Source organism: Arvicola amphibius, chromosome 8 (assembly GCF_903992535.2).
Source record: "Arvicola amphibius chromosome 8, mArvAmp1.2, whole genome shotgun sequence".
Lineage (NCBI taxonomy): Eukaryota > Metazoa > Chordata > Mammalia > Rodentia > Cricetidae > Arvicola > Arvicola amphibius.
In genome coordinates this window covers 102416733-102443143 of record NC_052054.1, presented here as the reverse complement: position 1 = coordinate 102443143, position 26411 = coordinate 102416733, and the positions used below count along the sequence as shown (strand labels likewise).

Below are 26411 nucleotides of genomic sequence, written 5' to 3'. Positions count from 1 at the left end.
TGCACGGATAGCGGAGGCCTCAGATGACCCTGCAGCAGGTCCTGGAGAGTGGTGTAGCTTTACTGCGAGGGGTTGATCCGCTCCGCGCGGTGGGGATCCAGCCCGGCTCTTGGGCCTTCCCTTCGCCGCGCTCGCGGCCGCCTCCGCGCTCCCGGGACCCGCAGGCCCCGCTGGGCGCGCGGCCTGCAGTCTCCGCACGTCGGCCTCCGCCCGCCCGCCCCGCCCCGCCCCGGCGCGCATTTCCATTTTAAACCGCCACCCGCCCCTCGACCGTCCGCGGCCGGCGGAGCTACCCGCGCGCCCGGATCCCCGGAAGAAGCTGAGGCTGCGGGACCGCCGGGCTGTGCAGGAAAAGGCCGTGGGATGCGCTTGGACCCTGCGCCCTAGACAATGAAGCCGCGGGCGCCGCCGCCCGCAGTGGTCCCTGCGCGCTCAGGCCGCACCTGCCGGCGAGGCGGGTTCCGCGCTTGAGCGCCCGCCCGGTCCCCCATGGCTCGGCTCCCCGAGCGCGGACCCCGGTACTCGGGCCGCGTGGCGCGCGGGCGGGCGGACTCCAGGGGCGCTGTTCCCGCAATCTAAGCGCGGGCCTCGCTGCGCACGGGGGGCGTGGGCGCCGCTCCCTGCCGACCAGGGCTCTGCACCTGGCCGGCTCTGCGCCCGCGGCGCGCGTCCCGACGGCCGGCGGCGCTGGATGCAGTCGAGCCTCGGAGGGCGGCGCGGCGGCCGCGGACCCTGGGGACATGTACCTGCTGGACGGCAGCGGCGAGCCCGCGTCGCCTCCCGCGGACGCGATGCCCCGCGGGACGCCCCCCAGGAAGACGGTCTACCGTATCTCGGTGACCATGGTCAGGAAGGAGCAGCTGGCCGCTCCGACTCCGCGCCCCACACGGCGGCCGCGGCCCGCGCGTTCCCCGGACGCTCCTGGGCGGCTGGAAGAGGAGGCCGAGGAGACAGCGGCTGAAGATCCTGAGGCCGGGCCGCGCGCCTGGGACTTCCGCGCCTTCCGCACACGCAGCACCGGGCAGCTGGAGCTCGGGCGGCTACGGCCATGCACACGCGGCGCGGAGCCTGCAGACCTGATGGGCAGCCCTTCGGCCGAGCGGCCGAGCAGCCCCGACGTGGAGGAGGCTCGGGCCGCGCCCCTGCGGCGGAGCCTCAGCTTCAGGCACTGGAGCGAGCCCGAGGCGCAGCGGAGCCCTGCGCTGAGCGGCGGAAGGCGCCACAGCAGCTCCGGGAGCCTGGCATGGGCGCCCGACGACGAGGTCGAGGCGGAGGCCTCCCCGGAGCCAGTGGCCGGAGCACAGCCCGTAGCGGAGAAGCGCAACACCTTGGATGTGGGCGAGGTGCTCAGCAAGAACGATGCGCTCTCGGATCTGGAGCGCTGGGAGCGCAGCAAGAGCAAGAACCGCACGCTGGACAACAGCGACCTGCAGCGGCTAGAGCGCGCGCGAGCCGCGGCCGCCGGCCCCGGGGCAGCCTCGGAGCATCGGCTGCTGCGCTTTTTCAGTGGCATCTTTGCGCGTAGGGACGGCGGGCCCTCTCCCCGAAGCGGCGCCCTGCGCTCCCGCGGTTACTTCAGCCTGCGGCGGGCCCCGGCCGACACGCAGTCGTCCAGCGCAGAGAGCATCGAGGGGTCCCCTCGCAGAGGTGGGCAGCCCTCCTTGGGGGGAGGGTTCTTGCACAGGCCAGTGGGGCTGGGCCTGCGCTCCAGCAGCCTGCAGTGTAAGCATACTGGGGCCTTAGAGGAACGGGACACCTGCTGTCCCTGGTGTCTAGCCGGCCTGTGGTCACAAGGGTTTGAACTGTCCTGATGCTCACTGCAGCAGTATGGGTGGTTCTGAATGCTGTCACCCCAGGCTTTATGTGCTTTATCAGTTCTGGGCCTGTTACCTGGTCTTAGTGAAGTTGACAAGGGTAAGATCACCTGGCTAATTGCTGCCCCTCTTGCTGGGTCAGCCCTCTCCGTTTGCAGGATGGAGCTAGAGCACGCCCTTACCCACACCGGCATTGGGGGGTGGGTATGGAAGCCTTGGTCCTGGGCTGGGCTTTGCATATGCAGCTCCTGGCCAGCCACAAGGAGCCCACATTCCTTTTGAGTTGATTCTTGCCTCCAGTCTTCAGTGCAGCAGGCTGCTGTTGGTTCCACCATCTGAGTGCTGTAATGGCTGATTTGGGTGACCCTACCCTGTGGAGCTTTTGGTGGAGTCAGCTCATAGCTGTTGAGAGCAGATGACAGGCATCCAGGCCTCTCTGTGTCCACATGTCACTGGAGAAAGCAAGCTGGGTAATGAATGCTAGGAAATGAGGGGCCAGTCCCGCAGCCCATCTGAAAACTTTAGGGGTCGTTTGTCTCTTACATGTCTACTGGGGCCTTGTGGAGAAGTCTCTGGGGGGCAGATAATAGAAGCGGTGAATTAGCCATTTGATAGATAGCATTTGGGGGTCAGCAGCCTCTTGAAACCACAAAACCTGGGTCTGGTTTCTGCATATCACCTGGAGGGAAAAGACTGGGCATGGATGAGTAATTGTTACACTACTGTGTGTGTGTGTGTGGGGGGGGGAGGTGGGTATTTTACTAGGACAACTCTAATCAGGCTTCTGGTTACAAAAAAGTGCTGCTGATGGCCTCAAAGGTAGAAGCAATGGAGGATAGTGGTTCCTACAGTATCAGCTGGCACCCACCATCCTGGAAAGGGCTTCTCCCAGCTGGACCTCACAGGCTAGCTGACTGCCCTAGGTCCAGGCCCACATCACAACCAACCTTGGCAGAGGACCCGTGGAAGACCAACTCTTCTCATGGCTGCCTGTGGTCCTAGGAATGTGCTAGAGAAGAGAAGGGTCGGAGCGAACCCTGCCGTGGTGTGCTTGCCTGCTTGTTTTCTTTGCTCTCAGGTTACCTGTCACCAGCCTTGGTTGGTGGCGTTGCCTTCCTGTCTAGTTGTAACACGCCTTGCAGCACTTCGGCAGCCGCCTCGTTCCACTCCAGTCATTAATCCCTCTCATGGTCCCTCCCTCGCGACATGCCTGTAACGTGTTAGAAAGTGGCAGCAGTTATTTGGGGGCCAGTGAGATTGACTCAGCCAGGTAAAGGCACCCGCCACCAAGCTGGTGATTAAGGGATAGCTCCCACAGGGAACTAACTCCCACAGGCTGCCCTCTGACCTCCCCGCATGTACCACGATGCCAATCAGCAAGTCCACCATGAAAATAAATAAATGAAGAAGAAAAAGAGTTGCTTTGCATAAAGTGGCTGTTGTCATTGCACAGAGGAAGTGCGAATTGAAAGGCCCCTGTTTACTCTGACAGCAGGTTTGCATCTCTGTTTTTGTGTAATTAGGTGCCTGGGTTCCAGATAAGTACCTGTTTTGCAGAGATGGGGGAGAGGCAGAGACATGATTGGCATGAGTGTGCTTCAGCTGCACCTGGACACAAGTTAAAAGCATTTGAGGTTTTGATGAGTCCTCTGGGACAAACTCTTGAAAGTGGGTTTGCTATAGTGAAGGTATTAAGTGTGTTGGAAGTTTGCCCCCTAGGGGTGCAAGTTTTTAATAGTAATGATCTTCCTGCTTATCTCTGTGGACAGACCATCACCACAAACTTTATGGGTGGTCATGTAGAAAACCCACAAGCTGGGAATGATGGTATGTGTTTCTAATCCCAGCCCTTGGGAAGTACAGTCAGGAGGATCGACCTCTGATATATATCAAGTGTGAGGCTGGGGCTGCATCAGACCCTGTCTCAGAAATGGGTGCGGGGCAAACTGAAAATAGCATCTTTTTTTAAAAGAAGTGTTCTGAGTCATAGCATTCACATATACACAGAACTCTGTGGCCTTAGTTTATTCTAAAGTTCTGGATCGTGTGTGTGTGTGTGTGTGTGTGTGTGTGTGTGTGTGTGTGTAAAGCGCACACCTTCATCCAGGTAAAGTCTCTGTCATTGTTAACTGTCAGAAGTGTCAGGTCAGTGTCCTCCAGACTCAGGAGCAGCCTGTTCTGCGGTTGTCACAGCCAGTGTTCCAGAACTCCAGCTTTCAGGCCTCACGGTTTGCTTAGGATCCTCTGGGGTTTCTTTGCTTGTTTTGTTTTTCATGTATCTGTTTCTTAGAATGTCAGTTGTTGGAGCCGAGGTAGAGAGAGAGGTGGTTAAGCATATATAACTCTTCTTGCAGGGGACCAGTTCTAGTACCTATATCAGGCAATTCACAATAGCCCGGGACACCAGCGCCAGAGGGATCTGATGCCTCTGGCCTCCATGGGCACCTGCACGCATGTACATACTCATATAACACACAAATGCACATACTTAATAAAATAGCTCTTAAAGGGTATCAGTTGTTCAGAATTTAAGTGTTATATGAAAGTCTTGCTCTCATGTTATGGTTGGGTGCACTGTATCTCATGTTTTCTCTTTGTGAATATTGCTAGGCCTGGCCCATTCTGCCTTGCCCAAGCTTACTTTGGGGCTCAGGTGGCTTTTTAGCTCTCAGGAATTTGATTTTTAGGAAGGGAGAATGGAGGTTGTTGTGAAATGTGAAGTGTGAGGTCAGGGACTCTTTATAGCTGCTTGCAGCTGGCTGCTGTGTCAGAGCAAAGCCCAAGCTTGGCTAAATAGTAGCAAAACCCAGGCCTGTGCCAATTCCCAGCTGTTTTCACCACCCCAGGTTTAAACCTCAGTAAACCTTAAACACCATCAGCATCTCTAGACACCAGACTTGATGACTTCCTTTAAATCTAGGTCATAATGGTTTGGAGTTAATGATCATAAAGGGGATTAGAGGTGCTGACACCTACAGATGCTTTCTGTCTAACACCTATTAGTTTGAGTTGGTTGTAGGAAAAGTTACTTTAAAATTGGTATTATGGTGAATATTTTTCCTGTCCTAGAATAAACGGCTGGTCTTAGATGAGATGTCTCTGTTAGCACAGGCAAAAGCAAACTGGTTAAAATCTTGTTTTAAGACACACATGCAGGCTCTGCATAGACGTGTGGTTGATTTTCCTGAATTCCTAACTTGAGAGCTCTAGGGTGAAAGGGTGGAAACAGTCCACCTGCTTAGGATGCTTCACCGGGCTTTCTCAGCCCGTGCAGGCTCTTCTCACTGGTGTCCAGAGTCCCAGGGTTTATGTGGGTTAGACACAGTTTTCAGAGAGACCTTGTGTCAGATCCAGGGCAGTTTTGTTTTATGTGACACATAAACAAGACATCCTGTTGACATGAGTATAATTTAATACAAGGAGAGATCAAATTGTAAGTGACTAATAAATAGCACTGATGGGTGTCACTCTGTGTCTGACAGGTGACATCAGACTAACTTGCCACAGCAGTGAAGTAGCCACTAAGCTAGACACATGCAGGGTCTTTTACTATGTGGGAGGATTGATGACTGCAATACAGTGATTCCTTGACGGCCAGCTCTTCAATTAGTAACTTACAGCTGGTTGGGGCATCTCATCAGCAGCCTTGTTTTACTTTCTGATCCCCGCCGCCGTAGCTCCTGGTTGTGATGATAGAGTATCAAGCAAAGGACAGGAAACTGGAGCGGCCAGAAGAAGGAAATAGCAATTAAACGGAAGAAAATTGCTGATACAACTTGGTACATTGTTTTCGATTTGATTTGCTACCTGGACAGGGCAAATAGCTTGAAATGCAACTGTGTCATTCAAAGTCTTTCATTTGAAACACTTTGAATGATTTTCTACTCAGTCTTCAATGGCAGCTGAGTGTTCAGGATAAGAGAGCTCATCTGTGGGGTTTTGTTGCTGTTTGGAGGGATGGGCCCAAATGGCTCTCTGCTGGAGACTCAGCAGCCACACTGGGTATGCTCCCAAGAGTGGCATTGCAGGTGAGCCTGTGACTCTTTGGGCAACTAGGATTTGTTCTGTGTTTCTCTAGGTCTGTGTTCCCTGGTTAGAGCTTTATTTCAGTATAGATCACCGGCTTACGTCTTTTTCGCTGACAGTCTGGGCTTGGGATATCCTGCTGCTAGAGGAGTTTTCTAACACATGCCCATTGCAGCAACTTGCTTGGCTATTCAGCCGTTAACGGCTGCTCTTCCTTAGGAAGCGCTGTTGCTTTGATTGTTGTTTGTCTGGTTTTTCTGTCTCACTCACACATCCTTGGGGCATCGGCAGTGTGCTCTGGATTTTCTAGGCAGCAGAATCTGAGAGCTAATGGAGGCATGGTTCCTGTTGGCTGACAAGAGCCGATTGGGGAGACTGAGAAGTTACACTGGGTCTACTCAGGCAAGCTGTGACTGTTTCCCCAGTGTCACCTGCACTGGCTTTCTCACGCCCGCGAGCGGTCACAATATCAGAGAGCGCTCCTCCTGGGCCAGTGCTGGCATTAGCCCTCTATGTGCTATGGAGCACAGGCTCTGGTTAAACGTGGGAAGTATGGAGGAGAGAGCTAGGGGACACAAGTGACTGAGCACATGGCCTTGAGCTGGGGAGGAGGTTGGCTGGTGGCCTCATGGGGGTGAAATGAGCTGACCTTGCAGGATCCTCAGGAGTTCGCTGTGTGAGGAAAGCTCCCCACCAGCAAGTTGGGTAGGATTTTATTTAGGGAACTGCTAAGCACCTCACCCTGTCCTCAGATCTAATACATGTTGGTGATTGATACACCAACATGAAGCAGAAATTGTATAATCTTCTAAATAAACATTTACGTTCCTGGCATAAATTTTCTTTTCCCAGTGCAGTGACTTGGAACAGCTAGCTATATGACTTTAAAATGTCACTGTGCGTATGAGACTGAAGGAAAGAGAAATGCTGTCCTACAGAGGTGGCCGCACAATTGGGGTTGACTACAGCTGTGGCCGGGCCACATGATTAAGGGCAGAATTGGTATTAAGGTCAACAGATTAGCAGGAAAGAAGGGAGATTATTATCTTTTCATTATTTTGAGAGAAGGACCATCTGCCCATGGTGGTTTGGCTCCTGCTGAGCCTTGAGCTTCTTTTTGCTTGTTGCCTGTGGTGGGTGACAGCCCCAGGCTTCTACTTCTCATGGCTCTGGGTGAGGCATGTATTCAACCTGGTTTAGCTCGTTCCCCTGGTCATTATTTTAGATGATGCTTTAAATGCCCTTGCAGTTTAAAAGAATGGAGTCACGGCCTTCCACTTAGCTGGTTTTAATTTAAAAGTGGGTTCTAGACACCCCTCTTTCTTGTGCTTATTTTTGCTTTTTGTTCCACCTTTCCTTGTTTCTCGTCCTGGCATCACTAGCAAGTATAATGCTCTCAGAAAGATTAGCATGCAGTAAGCTACTCTGACCAGAAGATGGGAAAGCTCCATCCTCATGGTCAGTACCAGGCCGCACCAGGGCGAGTGCTGGATGGGATTCCTTTGGCTTCTCCTTATCTAGCATGTGAAGATAATTTTACGAGGAGCATTCTGTCCATGGGAGTAAAAGGGGAAAGAGGGTTGCATTCTCACACCGCCCTTGCCCGGGAGAAGTCTTGAATCTCTCTCGATACGATGCTCCATCTGAGGTTTTGCATGATTTGGCATGCCAGCTGGTGTGGTCAGCATGCAGGAAGGCTCTCTTTGTTCAGTCACTGCCGGTGCAGAACAGTGGGGCTCAGGCGATGAGAGTGGGTGTCCTTTTGTTTGAGATAGTCGTCAAAGGGAATCCTGTGTTCCCTCTTGCCCTCTGTGCCTGTCATTGCAAGCGGGCCTGCTGACTGTCAGACACTTGAGAATTGACTCCATAAACAATGACAGCAGCCTTCCTTGTGACCCCCCCCCCCCACACACACACACACTCATTAGTTCTTCTACCAGGGCAGAATGACTCTATGCTGCTTCTGTTCGGGTGGGAGAGGAATATTTATCTAGTGTTTACCTTATTGCTTCAGTGAGCTCCCAAATATAAAATCTAACCTGCAGGGCAGGCAACTCAGTAGGTAGAGTGCTTGCCTTTTATGCACGAGGTGATGGGGTCCATCCCCAACCCCACACAGGATGGAATGATGCACCGCAAAAATCCTAGCAATGAGGAGGTGTAGGCGGGGTGTGTGTGTGTGTGTGTGTGTGTGTGTGTGTGTGTGTGTGTGTGTCAAAAGTTTAAGGTCATCCTTATCTGAGGCCAGCCTGGGCTACATTGGTTTCAAAGCAAAACCAATAGTAATCGTGCCCCACAGTTTGAGTCCTGTTGTCTAAGAATCAGGACAGTTGCCCACAGTGCACAGGGTCCTGCAGGCTTGTTCCTACCCAGTGCCTCACATCTCAGTACAGAGCTCCAGCAGGGTCGGGCATGCTCTTCTGTTGGTAGCATTGGTCTTGCCCCAGAACTTCAGCCTTTCGAGAGTCTACTGGGATCCCCAGGAGTCACAAGTTAAGGCCAGGCCTGACCTGGCCCCTGGAAGATTCTGGAAGCCACATTCAATGGAGAGTCTTGAGATTTTGTAATTTGGAAGAGAAGACTGGGAACCTGCAGGTTCCTTCCTGGAACGGGGTCACACATATACAGCAGGGGTTAATAAACTCCTGGACAGGAAGCTTGTGCCTCAATGTCCACAGCACAGCGTCCCACGTTGTACTAGGCCTCTTGAATGGGTGAGAAGTTTCTGTCGTTGGGGCTCTCCTGCCAGAGATGGTGAGAGGGATATGAATTTGGGTTTGTGATTTTAGTTTTGAAGGTGCTGGCCTTCCAGTGTCTCCCTAATTTCTGGGTCATGAGAGTTTAGCCTGAAGCCACACACAGCGAAGAATGGTTCTGAATGTGGCTCAACACAAAATTGTTATAACCTAAAGTTATTAGGAGACTCTTTGTTTTTCTTTTGGTGACTGGCTTGTGCTGTTTTCAAATATAAACTGTAGACGACAGCATCGATTGTGGCACATTGTCAAAAAGACTGGACATGCCACCTAGGATTATGACATTTATATCTGATCTTCTCTGGGGGTAGTTCACTTCCGGTGTGAAGAGGATGTGCCTGCCTGGCTGGGTCTAGATGGGGAGGCTGTTAGATCTGCTGCTTCTCATCTCACCTGTTTCTCGCTGGCTTCTCTTGCCTTGTTGGAGGCTTAGTGACTACTGCCTACCAGCAGCAGGGATCTGGCAACAGTGAAGCCCTCCTCTTTCCCTCCAGCAGATCCCCCATGTTTTTTCTGGGTCCTTCAAAGTCCTGATCAGCCAGTTCTTTTGAAGTCCAGTGGCCAAGCCTGACTATAACATGTTTCTCCCACATGTTTCGTCTCCTGCTTTTTCAAAAGCTGTGATTTGTGATGTGTAACACCAGGGCAGAAACAGGAAGGGAGGTTTCTTTTGATGGTTGTGGGATATGTCTCAGTTGCCACTTGGAGAAAGCCAGGCAGGCCATTGGGTTCTCTCTGCTGCAACAGTGTGTGGTCAGCCAAGCAGCCCAGACAAGCCTCAGAGCCACCCTGCGCTCGGGCTGCCCCGTGCACTCCAGTAGCTGTTTCACATTTCCCTCAGTTCGTGTGAAGACGCAGAAGTAGGCGTGGATCACTGAGAGTGGAGAGTCAGTTGTAAAATCATGATGGCAAGGGAGTGTGTCGTCCATTGCTGGGGAGCTGGTGACTGGGCGAACGCCTGGCCTAGATCCTCTGGCTATTGGCTGGCTGCCTTGTTTTGGGGCAGTTTCTTTCATCACGTCACACACCCATTCATTCAGTCAAATGCTTGTTCATCCTGTAGCTGTTTAGCAGAACTTAGCTTATTTCTGACGCTCATCATAGTGGGGTTACCTCTTGGACCACACCGAGCTCTGCTAGTTCTGCCCCTGTGCTGCTGTCACAGGCCCAGGGTGTTTCCACTGTCTTGTGTGGGGAAGCACGTGGACCTTTACGGCTTGAGTGGCCTGTGTTCCGCTGGCGTCGGCTCCTAGCGTGGCTGCGGTGCCCCCTGCAGCCAAACGCCTTAGTTATGTTCTGGTGAAGCTCTTGGACAAAGGCAGGGAGGGAGGGTCTATTTTGGACAGCCAGCAAGGGGAACAGAAACAGGAAAGGATTTAATTCTGACACAGTCTTTTGCTGGGAAATCAAGGCAGCAGGAATTTGAAGCAGCTGGTCACACCTTACCCATAATCAGAAGGCAGAGAGCAGTGAACACTGGCTAATATTCAGCTCCCTTCCCAGGGATATAATATGGTCCAGGAGCCTAGCCAGGGAATGAGGCCCACCTACAGTGAGTGGGTCTTCCCAGCTCAGTTAATAGAATCAAGATGATTTTCTCATAGGTGTGCCCAAAGGCCTGCCTCCTAGGTGTTTCTAGATGCTGTGTAGTAAGGTGACAGTGGCAGCAGCGCCATCGTTTCTCTCCAGTTAGTGACAACTGAACCCACTTCTGACGTGTTGCTGGCACCATTTGAACTTGAGACATAAAAATATTTAAAGTCAGAACACTTTTTAGGAATGTCAAGTGCTCATTGCAGTGAGGCTGGAGCCTCTGATTGGCAGCTGACAGACAGAGCCCACACCAGGCTGGGGCCAGGTAGGAAAGAAGAGGGGGTGCTTAAGGTGAGTAGACGGTCAGGTGGCAGCTGATGATGTGGTTCCATTCCTCGGCAGCGTGGTTTATGATAGAGTTTACACAGGAGTTTGCTCTGTGACTTATAAGGAAGGTGGAGTTTTGCTATTGTAAAATATTTGCTCCCCAGTATAAAATTTATAATGTTACTTATGTCATAACACGAGGACTGAATTGTGTGTGCACTTGGCGTTCACAATGTGTGAGTGTGGCCACGGCCACTGAGAAGTGCAAATGCCCTCTCCAAATTCTGTGTCTGAGGACTCTGTGTCTGAGGACTCGGGCTTCGCCATCTATCTGCTGGCCCGTCCTTCTGCTCTCCTGTCTTGGTCCCAAGGGATCTGGTGTTCTTACCACTTACAAGAATACACAGTGGGCTGCAGAGAGGAGGTGACAGGGAGGGCTGAGAGCAACCTATTGGCCTCAGCTTCCTTATGTTTACAATGGGATGCCCCCTGCCTTTAAAGTGGACACATTCTTGGTTGTTCTGTACTGGCATGATGTAGGCTTTTGCTGGCACACGTGTTCACATTTTAAAGACAGCTGATCGTCACACTGCATGGGAGTTTGAGTAATTTTTCTTGACTAAGATAGCATTGGTCTCTTTGTAGCCAGAGTGCTCAGATTCCCTCAGGCCCAGCCATTCAGCTTCTGTTTTCCAGGTGGGCAGTGTTGCCCAGTGTGGAATTTCAGCTCCATGAGAACTTCCCAGGCCTGACTCCTCATTTGTCCTAGACGATCCTGTGGCAGTGACAGTTGGCTTTGGATGTATAAGGCCAAGTGAGTCGCACAGAGATCATCCATCTAAGTTTTTGTGCTGAGATCTGTGTTACAGGCCGAGCGAGGGCTTAGATCAGTGGCAGAGTGCTTGCACGGGATCCACAAGGTCTGGATTGTATCCCGAGCCCTGCCCTAAAGAAGTGTGTGCACCAACCAGTGCCTGAGGAAACCACATGCAGGACATTGCTGGAGACTTCCTTTGAGAGGTTAGCAGGACCGGGAAGGTCTGAGGGACTTCACTGAGTTTCTCTTCTAAGGGAAGGCGCCTTTCTGGCGAATCTGGACCTCGGCCAGCTCTTCCTAGATTCCCCTCCTAACTTCTCTTCTTGACACAGGTGGTTGAGTCAGAACCTTCCTCCTACACACCTGGGTCTGTAGTCCTGTGGAGTTGTCATTGGTCTGTGTGTCTGATCCCTCCTTTGCCCTCTCTGGTGTCCAGGGGTCCTGTATGCGTAGTTGAGGCTGAGTACTTGGGTTGAGTGCTGTTCCCCTCACGGTTCCTCTCTTTGGAGCTGCCGGGGTACGGTCAGCTTATTTGCCTTTCCTATGCCCCCACCCCACTTCCAGCACACTTGTGCAACTTGCTGCTTCTCCCTGAAGCAGCAGAAGCGGCCTGCACAACACCAAGGGCCAGGCTCTGCTGGCCTCATTGCTCATTTTCGCCTTCACAGGAGTGGAGAAGCAGGGATTGGAACTGTCCCCATTTGTTGAGATTTTGTCTAACTCTGTCAGCAACTATTGGGGCTTTGACAGGGGAGTGACCACTGATCTTTTCAGCAACCACGGAGGAGAAAGGCTTTGGAGTGCTAAGAGATAGGCAGGGGAGCATGGACAGGCTGGACCCGGCCTCTCCTCCCAGTGCCTTAGTCTCGTACTCCTGTCACTCACTCTGCCGTGCAAGGAACTGGCCTGATTCCTAGACTGGCTTTGTTTGCTGTGTGACAATAAGCAGTCCCAGCAGCAGCCAACACGTCCTCTGGTACGTGGGCAGGCCGGAGATAGTGAAAGCATGTAGCAGTCAGCAGTGCACTGATTACGCTGACAGCCCTGCGCAGTGGATTGTTACCCCATTGAGTGAAGTCACTCTCTATAGAGATGCATATGTAGAGGGATAGAGAGACCCACTTAGAGCTTGAGAAGTAGGGGCTCAGCTGCAGGGCTCCTGTTCTCAGCCCCCACCCTACTGCATTTCAGTAATACACGGGACACAGTTAGGAACTAGAGCAGGAATGCTGGGACGGGCTCAGTCTTCACATGGTAGTAGATTCTGTACGGTATGGCATTCTTACTGGGTCCCCAGCAGAGCAGTGATCTGATGAGCCCGGCGCAGCACCGTCTGCTCTGGGTACCCAATGTGTTGGGCTGTTCACCTGGGCAAGGTACAGGCCTCCTGGCCCAGGGTGTGTTTGGTCTTGAATGGTTTCTCTTTCGTTGTCTTGTACTGACACCCTCCTGGTGCTGTTTTGTGATTTATTTTTTCTCCAGTCTGGTTCTACTCCTGGTTTCGAAAAGTTGAAATCGATGGCTTTATATCCAGAGTTCTAAATTCAGCCACATAAACACTTTGGGCCTGGACTGAGGGTTTGGCATGAACTCGAGGCTGCTATTTTAGATATGCCAGAAACCTTCTTGGAAGTTGTTCACTGTGGGCTTTTCTCCATTTAGGCTGTGAACTTGGGATCTTAGCCTGCTCCGATGGGTGTGGCAGGAGCACTGGGGGAGGGGTTCAGAAGATCATCTGTAACCACAGAAAATTTGCCCAGATGTTTCTGAGGACTTGGTCACTCTGGTGAGAGTCTGGCTCTGGGGCCCTGAGTCTGCCCAACGTGCTTGTAGTTAGGCCCTTGTAGCTTGCTATGGAGCTGTCAAATTCAAGGACAGGCCATCCTTTCTACCTGTGGATAGTGCTGTTATTGTTATACTGAGATTGAAAAGGGGAGCCTTTTAAAGTTCTGTGGCTGGGCTGTATATATTGGAAGAATATGGCAGCCAGCAGTGTACCAACTGTGCTGACAACTCCGTGCCGTGGACTGTTACCCCGCAGAGTGCTAGAATTTCTGTCTATAGAGATGCACATGAAGGATAGAGAGATCTATAGCATGCAGCCACAGAGGTGGGCTTCCTGCTGCAGACCTGTGTCTGAGCAATCACTTGGATGTGCCCTCACCTAACCAGGCTCTGAGGAAACCGCGATGAGCTTCTGCTCTTCTCTTTCATTTCCACCTCAAGTGTACAGTGATGAGATGACCGTACACGAGCAAGTGGCCATGACAGGATCACATGTGACAGGTACTGGATTGTGGATGCCCAGGAGGACTCAGGAGATCCTTACTGCCCTGGGTTCATCTCATCTGCAGAGGGCTTTGCAGAGGAGTCCGCAACTTTTTCCTAGGGACCCATGTTTCTCCCTTCCCATGCTCCTGGGTCCTGAGTACGACCTGCACTGCCTGGAGTGCTCACCCTGTTCTTCACTCATGAGGAGAAAGCTCTGGTGGGGTAGGGGAAATGCAGCTTGCAGACAGCGGCTAGTGGATGGTGGGGCATGACTAGAGATTAAATTCCTCACTGTCTACAGACTGAGTGTATTGTGAATTTTGTCAAAGAAATAAGTACCCAGAGGCTGACTAGTGAGTTGCAGGGTGCTGTGAGGTACCAGAAACTACAGTGATTCTCGAGAGCCTGAGCCAGTGAAATAGAATAATCCCAGACCCCAAGTGTGTGCGTTAAGCTTGGTTTTGACTATGGAACCACTGGGACTTTTGTTTTATATAGCCCAGACTTAGGGTGCTCCGTCATGGGGAGCCTTGCAGGGGTATACTCCTAGCCCTTCTGCCTGCTCCTTTGGCTTTGCCCCCAACATGAGGACATTGCACCACTTCTGTATGCCCTGCTGCTGCAGCAGGCACGTAGTCTCTGCCCACTCTTGGTTTATCCGTGATTCTGAGGTTCATACGTGATTCTCTGTAGTTGGTTGTTTACTCTTTTGGCTCCTTGCTTTTTTCTGGGGGGGGGGGGTAGTCACTACCCAGCTTCCAAATAAATCACACAGAGTCTTATTATTTCTTATGAATGCCAGACCTTAGCTTGGTTTGTTTCTAGCCAACTTTTCTTAAATTATCCCCATTTACCTTTTGCCTCTGGGCTTTTCCCTTAACTCTGTAATCTTACTTTCATTCTTCCTCCGAGGCTGGCTGGGTGGCTGGGTGGCTGGCCCCTTCTTTTCTCACTCCTTGACCTCCTCAGTCCTTTATTTTCCTCCCAGATTTCTCCTGTTTATTCTCTCTGATTGCCAGCCCCACCTATCCTTTCTCCTGCCTTGCTTTTTACTGTCAGTTCCTCATTAGACCCATCAGGTATTTTTGACAGGCAAAGAACTAGAGCTTCACAGAGGTAAAGAATAAACGAATCCAACGCATCTTTGCATCATTAAAACAAATGCTCCACAGCATGAACAAATGTAACACATCTGAAAATAATGTTCTACAACACTTCTCTTCAAATCTACACACTTCCACTTTCTTTCTTGTGTCTTCCACAGCATAGCTTCACACCATATCTCTGTCTTTTGGAGAACAGGATGTGGCTTCTGTCCCATCTTCCCACCCTTTTGAATCCTGGGTTACTGTCTCAGCACCAGCACCATATTGTTCTTTATCCTGCCCCCCACTGGCTTCCTGTGCCTTCCTTTCCCACCTTAGGCCCAGCATCCAGCCCTCTCCTTCCTTAGCATCTAAATGTCAGCACTTCAGAGGCCACCCCTGACCAGCACACCTTACAGCTAGCCTGCTTCTCATCTGCACACTGTCTTTGTGTCCTCCGTAGCTTTTAGCACTGTGTGGCAGGTCATGTCTTAGACGCACGCTTCTCAAGGTGGTAACAGTCCTGGCGTTGGTTGTGGGTATCACTAATATAGTGTGCAGTGCTTGGTTCTAGAAACACTTAGTGAATGGCTTCCCCTGCTGTGGACGAAGGTGCTAGTGGAGTTTGTCAGGTGCTGTAAGTGAGAGAAGCCTTCTTGATATTTATGTGCCTAGAAGGTCTATGAGTGTCATGCCCAAATGTTCATAGCCTCTTGGGGGAAAGGGGGTGCTTTCTGTCTGGTAGAGATTCTGTAAATTCCCTGTAGCAATTACCACAGAAGAGGCCAGTTCTTTAGGAGGACCTCTTTTGACCTCTTCATCTGAGGGTTAGTTAGCTAAAGACCTTGAAAGAAGGCTGCTCTAGAGTACAGTTAGGTCTCCTCTAAGGGTTCTGGAACCAGTGGGCATGGGCTGAGGAGCTGAGATGATTGAGCTTCAGTTGAGGTCAGGTGCCGGACCTTTATACTCATTACTAACCTTTGGTTGTACCCTCCCAGGGTCATGCCTTGAGCTCCACCTGCTCTAACTGTAGACAGCCTAGGAAGGAGGGCTCAGCCTCAGTCAGCCAGCACCTCTGCAGCCAGGCACGTAGAAGGACTTGGGCCACAAAAGGGCATCACAGGGACCAGTGCCTGTCCATCTGACTATGTTGTCTAAACTGAATTTGAAGAGCCTGGCAGAGTGGTACTCATTAGTCCTTTGGGTACTGAATACATTCAGGGGGATAGTTAATTGCAGATGGATTTCAATTGCTCTTATCCATGCACACACACAAAACCACATCATGCCCCAAATGGACTTGATTGTTCTGGCAAAAATGCAGATCTTATGAGTTGGTTTCTTTGTAGTTTGTGGCTTTTCTAATGGAAAATCATGGCATATTCAATGTCTTTTAGTTTTAAAAGCATATTGTGGGCTTTTTATAAAAGCACTAGAAATTGCCTCCTGAGTTGGGAGGCTGTACTGTTATGTGTGTGCTTACCTGTCCTTCAAGTTCAGTCTGAGGGAAGGATGTGGTCCAGATTGGGGCAGTCCTTTTGGGTAACTTGTGCTTCTCGGGGTCCTTTGCCTCATTTTGCTCAGGCATCTTCTTTAGATCTTTTGGGGTGTGTCCTGCTGACACTGGGGACATCATCTTGTTTGTGTTCAGATGGGGTGTGGTCTTCTCCTCTCCTGATGAGTGGCGTGTGAGTAAAAGGCAAGTGTGTCCCAGGCTGTGAGCATCCGCGAGCAGAGTCAGGCAGGCACCAGAGGGCTGAGTAGGTGCTGAGTTTCCCTTCCTGGCTTATCATGAGTAACAATGACAGGAATCTTTAGCTGTAGCTTCTGTTTGGGACATTGTGTAGCATTGGGTGGGTACAGGCTCTCAGTGATGGGCAGGAGATGCCGAACCCCTCCCCATAGCTGGTGATGTGTACATTATATAGTCTTTTGTTTATTTTTCTGTTGAAAAGACTTTAAAAGCAGGGAAGAATCTTTGACCCTTGTGTAAGGAATGAGAATTAGAGAAACAATGAGACCCTTTCCATGCATTTTCTTTGTAATTATGCTCTTCGGCATTTTCAGTGCAACACTGACCTTTATAGGCTTACGGTTTGCAGCCTTGGCCGCCCAGTGGAACCTTAGCCATCCTCCAGGCATAAGAGGACTGTCCCCGTCTGCAAAAGTACCTTTATTGCCCTTTCTTATAAAAGTAGTGGATGCTCCTGAAGTCGGTAAAGGTCGGTAATTGGGCAAAGTCCTGCAAGCCCTGCCGCTCAGGCAACCACCGTGGTTCGTTGGCTCCTCCTCCACCTTCCTCCGTGCAGTCCACACTCCGCCTGGTTAATGACTTGGTAGACGACTGAGCAGCCGTTGCACATGTCTGTGGCCTAGTTTTTGTGCTCCATATGTTATACCAAATTTATTTTAGAGCCTTATCTGGGAGAAGCCTGATTTGCTCAGGGTTACAGTGTTTGCCAGGGTCAGGCCTGTGCCCAAGCATATATGACCACGGAGTTTGTTCTGTCACTTAGATATAGCCATCCAGGGCATGGGACTGGGGCAGCTGGGGCAGCTTGCTGGTGAAAGTGACAAGCGGTGACAGTCGGGGGAGAGGTATTGCAGAGAGACCCCGTGGGTGTGTCGGGTCACCAGTTGCTCAGGTGAGCGGAGTGTGACTACCTGTGCTGCTTTTCTGTTGCCGTGATGAAGCACCACAGCCAGAGTCAGTTTATGGAAGACAGGGTTTAGTTTTGGCTTACAGCTTCAGAAGGATCAGAGTCTGTAGGCAGGGGGACGGCACGGCAGCAGGCTGCAGGTATGGTGCAGAATCACGAAGCCCAGAGATCACATCTTTAACTGTAAACATGGACCAGAAAGCAAATCAGGAGTGGGACTGTATTTCCCTATAAATGTTGCCGAAGAGCACCATCAGCTAGGACCAGGTGTTCAAATGCCTTGCACCTGTGTATTCTGTTCAGGCTTGGAACACAGGCTTGGAAGTGAGACCCCCATGTGCAGTAGGGCAATGGGAAGGTGTCTTTTAAAAAAAAAAAAAACAGAGGTGCCAGGGTAGCAACAGATCTTTAGGGAGGCTTGGGAGTGGTCAGTTGTAGACACCCCAGCTCTCAGGTGGCCTTGAGGGGCATGGAGATGCAATGCTCTTTGTTCTTTCTGCTCCTCAGAAAGAGCTGGGGCTGCAGTCTTTCTCCCTGGGAATCTGTAGGCTGCCAGGGGAAGATGCTCACAGCAAATGCTGTCATCACCTGGGTGACAGCAGTGAATGCAAATTGGATAGAATGGGGGCACAGGCTTCAGAGCTGCCAATATTTTAGTTGTAATATTGCAGCCTCTGCTCACCCAGCACACACCTTTCTCAAGGTACGTGGACTACGGATGTATCAAGCACACACAGCAGGCCGTGGTTGCTGTCCCTGGCTCCCCTCGGCTTGTGAGCTCTGGGCTCGGTTTTCATATTTTCTACTTTCCTTGTCAGACTTGTGTTCTCAAACCATTACTGATCTGATGCAGCGTTAGGCAGTGCTCCTAGAACACTGTTCTTCCTGAGCAAGGGTGCCGTGAGGGAAAATCACTAAAGGGAATCATGGCTTTCGAGTCAACTCATTTGAGTCCTCCAGATGCCGCCTCAGCTGGTGCCTTTGGACTTGGAGACTGTGTAGGGGAGAAGAGAAAGGGTCTCTTAATGTGTGTCTCTACTGAGAAGGATCTTGAGCCACATCAGTGCTTAGGGGAAAGATGCCTGGGATTGAGGCTGTGGTGTGATCATACCTTCAGGGGTGGGTAGGCATGGTGGTATCTCAGTAACATGACATTTGTCACCCTTCAAAGGAAAGGTCTCATGAATGGGGAAGGTGAATGTCAGGGATGTGAGGGAGGGAGACATCTTGGCTGTGACTCTTTGGGGCCACTGAGGAGCAACTGGAGCTAATGGGAACCTGGCAATCATCCAGTACCCTGAGCACTGGGTTTATTCGTGGATTGCTCAACTCGCAATAGATGGCTTTTGATAAGAAATTGTCGTAGTATTGCACCCAGGTGTGGAGGTCGTTGCTCCTTGGGTATCAAGCACTGTGCCACAGAGCTCTTATTCCTCAGTAGAGTATGTTGTCTTCTTCCTAAGCAAGGCTTTGATAGGGCCAGGAGCCTGGCTTTCCCTACCTTCTGTTCCTCTGGTAGACTTGCTCTCTTTTCTGTTGCTCTGTTTTCTATTTCAAGACTTTGCAAATGTTCTCAGGTTAAAAAAAAATCATCTGTTGCTAAACAGAGTACATTTCCAAAAGCCTTTGTGGAATTTAAGGTTCCAAGAGCATTCCTGTCTCTGAGACAGTGTTTTTTTTTTCTTCTCACCTATAATTACAGTTTCCTTTTTTTACCCTGGTGGCAGCTTCGTAAGTTGTGGCTGGAACTTGTATCTGTGGTCCCTGAAGGCAAACAAGGTGGGAGTGGGGAGCATGAAGTCACTGTGGTCCTGGAGACTGGGTTTACATTTCCTTATCTTAGGCCTTGGCTGTGCTGAGGCTTGTGTCCACCAGCCAAATGATGCAGTTTGGACTCCGGGGGTGATAACGAACATTAATAAGCCATTAGTTCAAGGTTCTGGGACCCCAGGAAGGTACCCAGTGGAACTGTGGAGTTGAAGGCTTCCCTAGAAATATGACATTTGTAGCCAGGCTCCTCCAGGCTATAGGTGGGGACCCTGTGGGTCCTGGCGGCCTGGGTTCAGGTTCATCTTATCAGTCATCTTGCTTGTTCTCTGGTTCCTGCCGGGCTTTGCCTGGGCATGGTGTTGGGGTCAGCTCACCAGAGGATCTCATGATCACATCACGTGGATTCTTCTTCCCCTGTGTGTACATGCTTACATGTTCTGGGTGGAACCAAGTAAATTCTCATTGTCCAAGCTCTTCTGACCTGCGCTTCCAGTTTGTCTCATAGACAAACAGCAGCCATCAGAGGGACAAAGTCTACTTGTGACCCTGTTTCTGTTTTACTTTTCCTAGTTGCTGGGGACCTGGTCCTTAGAGTGGGGAATGGGGCTTTGCTCTGGATGAGCCCAAAGGCCCCTGAAAGGAAGATAGGATTTTTGAAGTAGGTGGGGGCTGAGTGGGAAGGATAGTTCTGGGGAGGCTCTGCTGAGACTCTCCACATTCCAGGATCCTGGAAGCTGTGTCTATAGTTCAGGCAGGGTAGGAAGATGGACCTGGCCTGGCATGGTAGAGTGGCTAGGTCAGGGCTGTATGGGGGCAGGGGCAGTACTGACATTTCCATGCTGCCTGAGCTGGGAGATTATCTTCTTCCTGTGCCTGGTCTTTGGTCACACCCATCTAGCTTAGCATCTTCTGCCTCTTAGGTAAAGGAAGGTTCAGGGTGCCTTTGGCCTCCACACTTCCCAGTTTTCTGGGAGTTGATGTGGTAGCCAGGAGGAACTGAGGTTAGGGGAGGTCCAGGCAGAGGCCAGGGAAGCTGTTCTGCATCTGTGCACAGTGGAGTTGAAGGCACTGTAGCAGTACTAAAGTGGATGACGTCCATGGGGGTATATGGTGTCCTCTGTTGAAACAGACCCTCCGTGGGGCAACAGCTGCCCTTTGAGCTGCTCAGAAGGAGCATGGAGGCGGCCCTGGCCCCTCAAGCCCAGCCTATGGCCTCCTGCTTCTCATCTGCTGCAGTGCTATAGTTAAAGTGTGTCCTCGTGAATCTCGGAGCCCATTGTGGGTAGTGTAGTCCCTGTACCTTTCTTCTTATATCCACTTGGGTATTATTTACAATCCAGGGGTCACGATTACCAGAGACTCGTGAAGGCACCTGATGTCACATTTTACATGCCTAACTTGGAGCCCCAGTAATCTGTCACTATAGGGGGAGGCCTGGACACAACACCCACTTTCTTTAACTGAATAAAGACTGTTAAGTTATGGGACTGTAGCTTGGTGTTAGAGCACTTGCCTAACATGCAGGGGGCCCTGGATTGGATGCAGTGCACTTCAGAGAGGGGAAAAAATAGTAGCTGAAGGCTCGTGCTGGGTTGATGAGGAAAGATGAATTAGGTTCTTGTCCTGAGCCGCAGTGGAGAGCACCTGTGGTATTAAGCAGGAGCCAGGCAGCCTGAACCACACCCTCCAGAGGCTCAGAGGATCCCACAGCCTGTCAGTGGTAATCTCTGACCTGCTGCTAAATTCCAGCCTAGTAGCACTTCATCTACACCGATGTCTGTGAATGTGTTTTCTTCGTGTTACTGTATTCCAGGGAATGGGATGCTAAGTGGGTGGCTGTGACACTGGTTTGGTGAATGTCGAGACAGGATAATCCCAGTTTGCTTTGAATTCACTGTGTAACCTAGAATGACCCTGAACTTCTGATATTTATGATTCTACAAGTGTGGAGATTGCAGGCATGTATCACACCCGGTTTTATTCCTTGCAGGGGGTTGACTCTTGGACGTAGTGTATGCTAATAACCAAACCCACAGACATCTGTGACTTTTGGCTCCGCCCCCTTGGGAAGGTCCTTGAAAAGTGCGTGCAGACATGGCCAGAGTTGTTCCTTGAAGCAGATTGCTGCTCTGGAGACTGAGTGAGACAGAGATGTGGTCTCCCTGCTGGGTTGAGGAATTTTCTAGGTAGCGGCTGCATAGCCTGCGTTTGCTTTGCTCGCTGTGGTACACAGCCTCAGCCACTGAAAAGCCACACAGAGGAAGGTGGCAGAAGACTGGGGTGCAGATGTCTTTGACTAAAGCACCTGCTACTTTTCTTTTGGTCTTGAGTGTGGCAACCTTTCGTTCAGACTGGGCAGATAGTTTTAAGGAAAGGTTTCTTAATGAAAGCTGTGTAAATTAATAGCTCTTGGCCACCCCCTCCCCCAATTTTTAGTGTGGATATATTTGCAAATAAAAATCCACCACAATGCCACGATGCTTTTGTATTGATGTGCCTTGTCTCCTATAGCTTCTGCAGGCCACCCAGCTCCTACTGATTTAGCTTCCTGACCAGAAGTCTCCCTCTGGGCGACTCATATCCGTAGACATCAGGGTTTCTCTGTCACTGCAGGGTAGTGACGTCTAGCCAGTGTTGGTTGCAGCCTCTTTGGTGTCAGGTGGACTGTCTTTCCCTGGTCTGCTTGGTCTCATCTAAGCAACCTACAGGGGACCAGCAGACCGATGCTTCTGGCCCTGACACCTGCTGGGTCTAAAGGAGCATGCTCCAGAGAATGCTGACCAACTTGACTTTGAATGTGTTGTGAAGGACTTGGCTTTATGAACAACTTAAGAAATAACAAGAGTCCTTTGAAAGACTCTCGAGTGAATTACATTGGAAAGAGACGTGCAGCCTGTGGCTGCATTGTGGTGGACTCTACCACAGGCTGTCATTTATGACAGGAAGTGGCGCGGGGATTGTGACAGTCATGTGAGCAAAGCCACGGACTGGTTGTGGTGGTTTAAGGTGTGAGGCAGGCTGGGGGATAAGCACCATGACTGAGTCCTCCAGGACCGAAGGACCCTTTGTCTTTCTGAAGTACCCCTAACCACCCTGGCTGAATCACCTCTCTGTTTGTCTCTGAGGACCCTAATATCCAGCAGAGACTTTTCTGTACCCTGCAGTCTTGCAACTGGTTCGAGTTGTCAGCTATCTTTTTGAGATTTCAGAACAGTAACTATTTTAGTAGACTACTAAAGGATGAAAAGCTGGCCTGATCCAAGGTCAGGTCCAGGCAGATCAGGCTCCTGCCATAGTAACTTAGGGGTCTGGTGTGATCGTTCTTTACTGCCCCTCCATCCCCACCAAAAATGACATAGGGGACATTTTGATTTGCCTTGAGTTGTGGCATGTCGCCTCACACTTTCTATTCTCTCTTGCAGATGCTTTTGTGAACAGCCAGGAATGGACTCTCAGCAGATCTGTCCCGGAGCTCAAAGTGGTGAGTGGCACCTCTGGCCTATGGGAGGGAGGAGCTAGAATAAGCCTACAATAAGTCTGCAAGCTTGCCCATATCTACCCCCTTCTGTTTCCTGGGGCCTGAAGAGTGGCGCTTGCTCCGTCTGGGGTTTGTGTACCTGGGCAAGGCTATCACTGGCAATAGGGAGCCAGAACTTTTGAGTGTGCATGGAAGAGCCATAATTGCCATCCAAAAGGTGGTGTCTGTATACAGGACTAAGACTGGTGTCTGTGTACATTCCCCCCACCCCGCTCTGTGCTGCTCTGTGTCTGCGTCACACACATACACTTGTATACACATGCTACCGTGGACTTAACCTGTCCCTTGCTGGGTGTTATGACAACCTCTGTAACAAGCGGTCCATAGTCATAATTTTTGTCAAAAAGTAATGACTGCTTATATAATTATGAACTACTGGCATAAGTTAAAATAGTTCTGCTGTTAATAAAAGCAACTTCCAGCAGAGTTAAAGCTTATAGCTGGCTTCTGTGAATGTTGTCCATTGCAGTTGCCTCTTAGAGCCCAGCTCCGTGGCATGCCTCCAACCTTAGAAAGGATGGAAGGAAAGGATACCCATATTTTAAATAACTGTGTTGACATGAAATGTGAGGCTCTTAGTTGAATTGGTATTCTCTCTCTCTCTCTCTCTCTCTCTCTCTCTCTCTCTCTCTCTCTCTCCTCTCCTCTCCTCTCCTCTCCTCTCCTCTCCTCTCCTCTCCCTCCCTCCCTCCCTCCCTCCCTCCCTCCCTCCCTCCCTCTCTCTCTCTCTCTCTCTCTCTCTCTCCCCTCCCCTGATTTCTCTGTGCTGGTCTCTGACTTAGCTGCTGGATGACAGATGAGCCCTGTCCATTAGCACGCCTCAGGTGGTGGAGGACCTCAGTGTGGCCCGCCCACTATTGTGCATCTTCCCATCCTGTTCGTCCTTTCTCCTGCCAGCTCCCTAGTGACCTGCCTCAACCTCCAGGGCCCCATGTTTCTCCTTTATGCTGCCCAGCCTCACTGATGCAGAGAGGATGGGATAAGGACTTTTATGTCTCACCTGAGATGGAAGTGAGCCACTTCCTCCTGACCACTGGCGCGTCTCAGCAGTGCCGGCTAATGGGGCTGTTCCCTTATGGAAGACAGCCGTCCTCCCAGCCTCTGGGGCTCTGCAAGGCTGTCCCCGAAATAGCTGTCTCGTCTGTCTTCTGTGCTTCTTACCATAACTTATACAGTATTAGAGTGTTCTGGAAATACCTGACAAATGGATGACCCAAAGGTGCCAATGCCATTAACGGGACCTTTTCGTAAAGACTGGCCAGTTTGAAACCCAGGTGCTGACTATAGTCAGTGACAAACAAGACCAGGGTGTTTCCCATAAGATGTTTATGAAGTACACACTGCTGGGCATGCCCTCCCTGCAAGTTTCATGTAATTATGGCCTTCAGTCCTGACAATTACCCCAGGAGGGCAGGTCCTGTTGTCATCCTGTGTCACAGATTAGGTTTGGGGCTGGAAGAGCTTCCTCAGAAGCCATCTAGAGTAGGGTAGAGCTGGGATTTGAAGCCAGCACTGCCTTGGAGAGCCTTCTGTGAATCTGTCCCCACTGTTGCCATAGCCTCTGGCCCCAGGTTTTTATTTAAGTCTGAACAGCAGCAGGGTAGGGTGGGGTGCAGCACAAGAGATGACTGGGAACTGGTGTTACTGGGGGTTATCTTCCCGAGAGCCTGCCTGCACTTAAAGGTGTTGCAGGCTTCAGGGCCTGAGTGGTTTTTGTTGACTGGTTTGGACGTTTTAAGGCAGCATTTTACTTACGTCCTTAGCTGCTGTGCAACTCACTATGTTGCCCGGGCTGGCTTTTCATTCACCTTCTTCCTGGCTCAGCCTCACAAGTGCTAGAATTAAATAGGCTAGTGCCACTATGCCTGGTCTGGTCCACGTATTTTTATCAGCCAATAACATTTGAGGATGAGCCAAAAATTTATTTTCTGCACGTGACTTTCTGTTACAAGCATTTGGTGTGTCTAGCAAGTATTGACATTTTAAAGAGACAGTGTAGGGTTCTTCTAAATGTGAGTTTGTTAAAGCTGGACTGACTTGAGGTCACTATGATCGACTTGTCCTATAGTCAAGGGCTCATCTGTGGTTTGAGGGCCCTGAGCTCTGCCGTGGTGCGCGCCCTCTCATGATGGCATCTGCAGGCACCTCGTTGTCAAGGGCACCTCAGCCTGTCCTTATGTGGTGAGGATGCTCAGGTCTGAAGAAACACCCTTTTGTTCTGTGAAGCATTTTCCTTCCCATGCCCACAGGACTCTTACTGTTTCTGCCCTCATGCAGCTCCTGAGGAGGCCCTTTAGGTCATCGCCTTGGGACCCTCAGCCCTGCTTGGAAGTGTAGCCAAGGAATGATGTCACTGTGTCCCGATGGATCTTTTGTGGGGTATTTTTCAGTGAGTCTTTTGGAATCCAACAGATACACAGTTCACTGTTGCTCCTTGTGAGAGCAATGGCCTCTTTGAAGTTGCGGTGTAGTTGTCTTCAGCCCTGCCGCTTTGTGCCAGGCTGTGTAATCTCCGTGCCTTTGCCTGGGTGGAAGCAGTAGGCAGACCTTGCCTGTAGAGCTGCCACTGTCTGTTTTGCTTGTACTCTCAGCTGGGGTTTTTAACTAAAAGGCTCCATTTGATTTGCAGTAGAATCGTGTTTAGTAGTTGGGTAGAAAACACAGGGTGCTAGAGAACGGAGTTTATAAAGGTGCCATGCATTGCTTCTTCTGGTAGACGACATGGGGCACAGAGCCTTAACTGATGGCTTGCGCAGGTGAACAGGTGATTGCTTCTGTCGGATGTACCCAGCTCTGTCATTATCAGGGCACCTCTTTTCTGTCCATGAAGCCCATTGGCTGAGTTACTTCCTTCTATGCAGGTGACACTCGGGAGCGGTTGTCACAGTTTTACAGGAGGGCCACATCCTAACAGATGGTAGTTTCTGCCAGCGTTTCAGGTTAAAACAATGCTGCTCACATCTTGTGAGATGGGTGCGCAAGCCGAGCAACCTCTATCCCCAGCCCAGGGTAGCTGGCACTGGCCAGGTCAGGGATGTGCCATACCTTTGCCCATTGTTGCTGAAAAGAGTGGCTGGTGTCACCACACAGAGAAATCCCAGCTGCACAGTGCTGGATTTTTTTCCTCCAGGAAGAGAAAGTGATCTTAATTAAACATTTCATTTCTGTGGCTTGGATTTTTCTCAGCTTGAAGCTGACAAACAGCAGGTACCCTTGAGCAAAAGAATAATTAATAGGCAGATATTCTCAAATTGTGGAGGCTCAAGGTAGGAAGATGCAGGCTCGGAGAGGAGACAGCTTTGTGCGGGAGCTGTCCTTATGCTCTGGCCCTCAGCCCAGCTCTCAGCGTAGAGAGAGCTCATTCATACTCACTAGTGTTGTCATTCATCAGCCGTTCACGCTCCGATTCCGTGGGGCTGTGCATCTTCCTTGGACTGGGTGCCTTGGCAGGGCAGAGAACAAGATGGGTACGGCACAGTCCCTTCCCATAAGGAGTGGTGAGTCAGGCTAAAGGTTCCGTGTTCTTGCTGGCCCCCGGTGAGGCTGTGACATGAAAGTGCCCTCACCCATCCAGGCTGTTGTGACAAGATATTGGTGGTTTGCGAACAGTAAAATCTGTGTTCATACCTCTAGAGGTTGGAAGTCAAAGGAACCTGCAGATGTGGGGACTGGTAGGTTTTAGGGGTGTTCTGCTCTATAGGTCACAGGTGGGATGTTCTTTCCTATCTCCTGCCTGCTGGGCCATATTCAAATATATGCTGGTTTCCGTGTGGATAGTGTCCTGTGACCCATCCCCTCTCAGAGATCCCACTCT

The 26411-nt window shown here is 50.9% G+C and overlaps 1 protein-coding gene across 1 annotated transcript in view; it reads left to right on the top strand.

The window, feature by feature from the left end:
* Positions 1-26411, top strand: part of Agap1 (ArfGAP with GTPase domain, ankyrin repeat and PH domain 1) — a 449843-nt gene that overhangs the window by 132945 nt on the left and 290487 nt on the right. Inside the window, 1 exon segment of the mRNA XM_038339225.1 lies at positions 22482-22540. Coding sequence (XP_038195153.1) covers positions 22482-22540 — 59 coding nt within the window.